This window comes from Eschrichtius robustus, chromosome 18 (genome assembly GCF_028021215.1).
Source record: "Eschrichtius robustus isolate mEscRob2 chromosome 18, mEscRob2.pri, whole genome shotgun sequence".
Lineage (NCBI taxonomy): Eukaryota > Metazoa > Chordata > Mammalia > Artiodactyla > Eschrichtiidae > Eschrichtius > Eschrichtius robustus.
In genome coordinates, this window is record NC_090841.1 from 22,541,952 (window position 1) to 22,547,951 (window position 6,000).

General features: G+C 35.1%; 1 protein-coding gene across 1 annotated transcript in view; it reads left to right on the plus strand.

Annotated features, from left to right (window-relative positions):
- Window positions 1-5,680, plus strand: part of NUFIP1 (nuclear FMR1 interacting protein 1) — a 46,845-nt gene extending 41,165 nt beyond the window's left edge. Inside the window, exons 9-10 of the mRNA XM_068526688.1 lie at window positions 3,466-3,698; window positions 5,038-5,680. Coding sequence (XP_068382789.1) covers window positions 3,466-3,698; window positions 5,038-5,154 — 350 coding nt within the window. The 3' untranslated portion in view covers window positions 5,155-5,680. The remainder of the gene's footprint in view (window positions 1-3,465; window positions 3,699-5,037) is intronic.
- Window positions 5,681-6,000: the final 320 nt, after the last annotated feature.

Sequence of the window (6,000 nt, forward strand, 5' to 3'; positions counted from 1 at the left end):
CCCTTCCCCGTGTCCTCACGTCCATTCTCTACATCTGCGTCTTTATTCCTGTCCTGCCCCTAGGTTCTTCAGAACCATTTTTTTTTTTCGATTCCATATATATGTGTTAGCATACGGTATTTATTTTTCTCTTTCTCACTTACTTCACTCTGTATGACAGACTCTAGGTCCATCCACCTCACTACAAATAACTCAATTTCATTTCTTTTTATGGCTGAGCAATATTCCACTGTATGTATGTGCCACATCTTCTTTATCCATTCATCTGTCAATGGACACTTAGGTTGCTTCCATGTCCTGGCTATTGTAAATAGAACTGCAATGAACATTGTGGTACATGACTCTTTTTCAATTATGGTTTTCTCAGGGTATATGCCCAGTAGTGGGACTGCTGGGTCGTATACCACCTAACCTTTTAAGTGGGGTGTTTAAACAAATAATTATAGTCAATGCTGTAATTATCAATATTTGTTTCTATTTGTCTCATCTGTTTTTGGTTCTATTTGTTTATTAGGTGTATCTCTTTGTTTTAGTTTTTAGGAGTTGGTCTACAGTTTATAGGATACAACTTTAACTTATCACAATATACTTTCAAATGATACTATAACACTGCATATATAGAGTCATACCTTAGAGATATTGTGGGTTCTGTTCCAGACCACTGCAATAAAGCAAGTCATACAGATTTTTTGGTTCCCAGTGCATATCAAAGTTATGTTTACACCATACTGTAGACTGTTAAGAGTGCAATAGCATTATGTCTTAAAAAAACCAGTGTACTTACCTTAATTAAAAAATACTTTATTGCTGAAAAATGCTAACCATCATCCGAGCCTTCAGTGAGTCATAATCTTTTTGTTGGTGGAGGGTCTTGCCTTGTTGTTGGCGGCTGCTGACTGATCAGGATGGTGGGTGCTGAAGGCTGGGGTGGCCGTGGCAGTTTCTTAAAATAAGACCCCAGTGACGTTTGTTGTATCAATTGACTCTTCCTTTTATGAACAGTGTCTCTGTATCATGCAGTGCTCTTTGATAGCATCTCATTCACAGTAGAACTTCTTTCAGAATTGAAGTCAGTCCTTACAAAACCTGCTGTTGCTTTATCAACTAAGTTTATGTAATATTCTAAATCTTTTGTTGTCATTCAACAGTCTTCACCAGGGGTAGATTTCATCTCGAGAAATCACTTTCTTTGGTCATCTCTAAGAAGCAGCTTCTCCCCTGTGAAAGTTTTATCATGAGATTATAGCAATTCAGTCACACATCAGGCTTCATTTTTAATTCTGATCCTTTTGCTATTTCTACCGCATCTGCAGTTCCTTCCTCCACTGAAGTCTTAAACCCCTCAAAGTCATCCATGAGGGTTGTAATCAACTTCTTCCAAATTCCTGTTAATGTTGCTATTTTGACCTCTTCCCATGAATCATGAATGTTCTTACTGACATCTACAATGGTAAATCCTTTCCAGAAGGTTTTCAATTGACTTTGCCCAGAGCCATAAGAGGAATCACTAATCTATGGCAGCTATAGTCTTACAAAATGTACTTCTTAAATAATAAGACTTGCAAGTCAAAATTACTCCTTGTCCATGGGCTGCAGAATGGATGTCGTGTTAGCAGGCATGAAAACGACATGAATCTCCTGGTACGTCTCCATCAGAGCTCCTAGGTGACCAGGAGTGAGCAGTCACATTTTGAAAGGAATCTTTTTCTGAGCAGTAGGTCTCATCAGTAGGCTTGATATATTCAGTAAACCATGTCATAAACATGTGCTGTGTCATCCAGGCTTTGTTGTTGCATTTATAGAGCACAGACAGAGTAGATTTAGCATAATTCTTAAGGACCCTAGGATATTCAGAATGGTAGAGGAGCATTGGCTTCAACTTTAAGTCATCAGCTGCATTAGCCCCTTACAAGAGAGTCAGCTTGTCCTTTGAAGCTTTAAAGGCAAGCATTGTCTTCTCCTCTCTAGCTATGAAAATTCTAGATGGCATCTTCTTCCAATACAAGGCTGTTTCGTCTACATAGAAACTCTGTTGTTTAGTGTAGTCACCTTTGTTAATTGTCTTAGCTAGGTCTTCTGGATAATTTGCTGCAGCTTTACATCAGCACTTGCTGCTTCATCTCGCACTTTTATGTCATGATGACAGCTTCTTTTAAATCTCTGTTAGTTTCAGACCTTTCTTCTGCAGCTTCCTCACTTCTCTCAGCCTTCATAGCATTGAAGAGAGTTAGGGCCTTGCTCTGGATTAGGTTTTTGCCTTAAGGGAATGTTGTGGCTGGTTTGATCTTCTGTCCAGACCACTACAGCTTTCTCCATATCAGCAGTAAGGCTGTTTCCCTTTCTTATCATTTGTGTGTTCACTGGAGTAGCACTTTTAATTTCCTTCAAAAACTTTTCCTTTGCTTTCACAACTTGGCTAACTGGTACAAGAGGCCTAACTTCTGGCCTGTCTCAGCTTTTGACTTAAAGTGAAAAACGTGAGACACTTCCTTTCACTTGAACACTCAGAGGCCACCGTAGCACAGTTATTAACCGGCATAATTTCAATATTGTGTCTCAGGGAATAGGGGGGCCTGCGGAGAAGGAGGAGAGAGATGGGAGAATGGCAGGTAGGTGAAGCAGTCAGAACATACATATTTATGAATTAAGTTTATTGTCTTATGTGGGCATGGTTTGTGGTGACCCAAAACAATTACAATAGTAACATCAAAGATCACTGATTACAGATGACTTTAACAAATTTAATAACAGTGAAAGTTTGAAATATTGAATCACCAAAATGTGACACAGAGACATGAAGTTTGAAATATTGAATCACCAAAATGTGACACAGAGACATGAAGTGAGCAAATGATGTTGAAAAAATGGTGCTGATAGAGTTGCTCAATGTTGCCACAAACCTTCAATTTATACAGAACACTCTATCTGTGAAGAACATTAAATCGAAGCACAGTAAAATGAAGTATTCCTGTAATTTAAGAATTTTACAGCAATATACTTAGATTTTCCTCTTCCCTTCCTTTGTGCTATTGTTATCTTAGATTTTAATTCTATAGATGTTATAAACCCCACATACATTGTTATTATTATTTTTGCTTTAAATAGTCAATTACCTTTAAAATTTTTTTCAAATGAGAAAAAAGGTCTTTTGTATTTATCCACATATTGACTTTCTGGCATTCTTCATTCCTTTGTGTAGATCCAAGTTTCCATCTGGTATTATTTCTTTCATAGGGATCATTTTCTGTAGCTCTTTGTGGTAATCTCCTCAATTATTGGCAGTCATAGCTCACAATTTGAAAAATTTTGTATAATACATTGTACATGCTCAGTTTTAACTAATAAGTAGCCAGTATTATGGCTGGGGAAGGGGAATATTATGGGGGTTTTTTTTGTTATCTTTGGAAGTTTTCCCTGTTTTTTAATTTGTTTTTTATTTTTGTGTTTATTTTTCATCACATTTAGAAGCTCCCATCAAGACTGAAGCAGACATTCTGGCAGAAGACCAGGTTCTTCATAGCAGTACTCCTAAGAAACCAAGTCAAGATGTTAAAGCAACTGTTAGAAATTTCTCAGAAGCCAAGTATGAGAGCCAAAAGAAAAGTTTTAAAAACACAAATCCTAAGAGGAAAAAGAATTATCGCAATTGTCAAACATTATTTGAACCAAGAACACACCATCCATATCTCCTGGAAATGGTAAGTGATTTTTCTTTATGTTCTGATCTTTGTGTTCTTCTCGTGTCTTGAAGATAGAGCTCCTGGGCTTGTGTGTGTATATTTTAAGGTTACCAGAGACATATGCTCCTTGAAGAGTTATCTATGTATCTTAATTCTGAAGCTGCATTTGAAATATAGCTGATATTCGGTAAATGTGGAATAATTACAATTTTCAAAACTGCTTAAAATAAAGGAATCTAGGTTTAAGTGGTTGGTAAAGAAATATGTATTGAAGTGTACTGACCTTTTTAAAGTTTTCCTGTTGAAAGCACAGGTAAATACAGTGCAGGCTGAAGGGAGAGAAAGGGTTTTATGTTTATTCTGTGCATTATTGGCTTTATTCTCAGCATGATGTGCTCAGAAATTTATGATCTTTCTTCAAATTGTAAAGAAGCAATGCCTCTCTTGATTCTAAGTGATGGACACGAAGCTGTTCAAAGATCCAAGACTTTCGTATCTAAGAGTGATAGAAATACTCTGAAATTTTTAGTGGAATTGTAAAACTATCTATTGACATTCTGTGCAAAGTCTGATTTTGCCTGGTCAGATATATGCTTCTGCTGTAGCTGAAGTGTTCTGTGACTACACTCTATGACATGTTATAATACATGTAGACACAGTTGCTTCTTAATAAAATTGATCTGAAATGTACTCTGGTTTTGTAAATTTTGGTGCTATATAAAGTAAATTGCATTTTTTAAATGTTTACCTTATAAGTGGTATGTTAAATCATCTTTCTACTGAAAGGTCCTGTGTGGGTGTTTCTGAACTACATTAATGACATCAGAAGTAAAATGAGTAGTTACATTAAATCTTTTTGGCGAATCACATATAAGTCCTTGGTTATGTATTCTAGATACCAGGGATTTTCAGCTTTCTTTCAATTACAGTAAGCCCAAAAATGGGCAGTTCTGAAAGACCAGCAGTGTTAGGATTTTTTACTGCTAGTTTCATTATTACTATATTTACCATATCTCCTTACCACTTTCTATACTGTTTATAGATTTGGGTTTGGGAGGATCCTGTTTGACATGACGTTTAGATTGAAAGAATTGTAGACTTTTAAACCTATTTTTCCTGTCCTTTGCTTGATAGTCCTAGAAAGGGCCTCAAATGCGAACATTTGTGCTTAAAGCTAGATAGTTTTGGTTAAAAGGAAATATTCTTGCATTGTGTTTTAGTAAAATAATTAGTAAATATAATACACATCTTTATTGTTCTGTGTTCTTTATATAGAGAAGGCATACATGCTATTTTAGATGGTGTTTCTTGGATATATTTTATTTACCAGCTAATCTTTTTATTTATCATTTTTTAGCTTTTAGCTCCAGACATTCGACGTGAAAGAAACGTGATTTTGCAGTGTGTTCGGTACATCATCAAAAAAGACTTTTTTGGACTTAATACTACTTCTGCAAAAACTAAAGATGAATAGGTGTCTGGTGTTTTAGCATACATATCTGAAGCATGTAAAATAGTAACATCTTCAAGTTTGTGGAGGAAAACCTTTTTTTTTTTAAACTGGATTAGTAATTAAATTGTAAGCCTCATGGGCTATTATGTAGGATTTTCAAGTCTTTCGTTTGACTCTATACAAATAAATACATAACTGATTTTTAAGACTGTGTCTGTATTGTTGGGATCATACATAATATTTGCTGGCAGAATTCTACTTTTTATTTGTATTTATTGCTGTCATGTAAGGAAGTCTGCCCTTGGGCCAGTTAAGAATTGAAGGCACTGGTTTAGTGGTAAAGAAAAAAATTAAAAAATTTTTTAATTCAGCTGAGCAGAGCTATAGGTTGGGGAGAGAAATACAGTCATTTTGTTTTTAATACGGGAGAGGAAGAGTTATTCTTTAACTTCAGCAAAGGGGGATATTTTAAAAATAAATCAGAGCAAATTAATATAATGAGAAGGTCTTGAAATTTAAATTTTCACTGTTTATTTCAAAGGACATTTTGAAATTCACCTATTGGCATTTAAGTAGCTCAAATATTGATCATTTGAAACATTACAGATATGGCCTCTGTGTGTGTTTCAATTCAGTTGAAGTGCTTCTTTTTGGTATGGTTTAGAATTGGACCTTTTAAAAAATTTTTCCTTTGAAAAAGTATGTAAAGTATAGTACTTGATGAGGTTCAATTAGTTTCTTATAGCATAAACAGTAGTTTGTGAAATCATGGTACCTGAGTTTTAAATAATTAAAATTTGTCCTATAAAGATAGTAATTGAACCTTCTAAAAATGTTTTAAATAAATAGCTGCTAAGATCTTTTTAT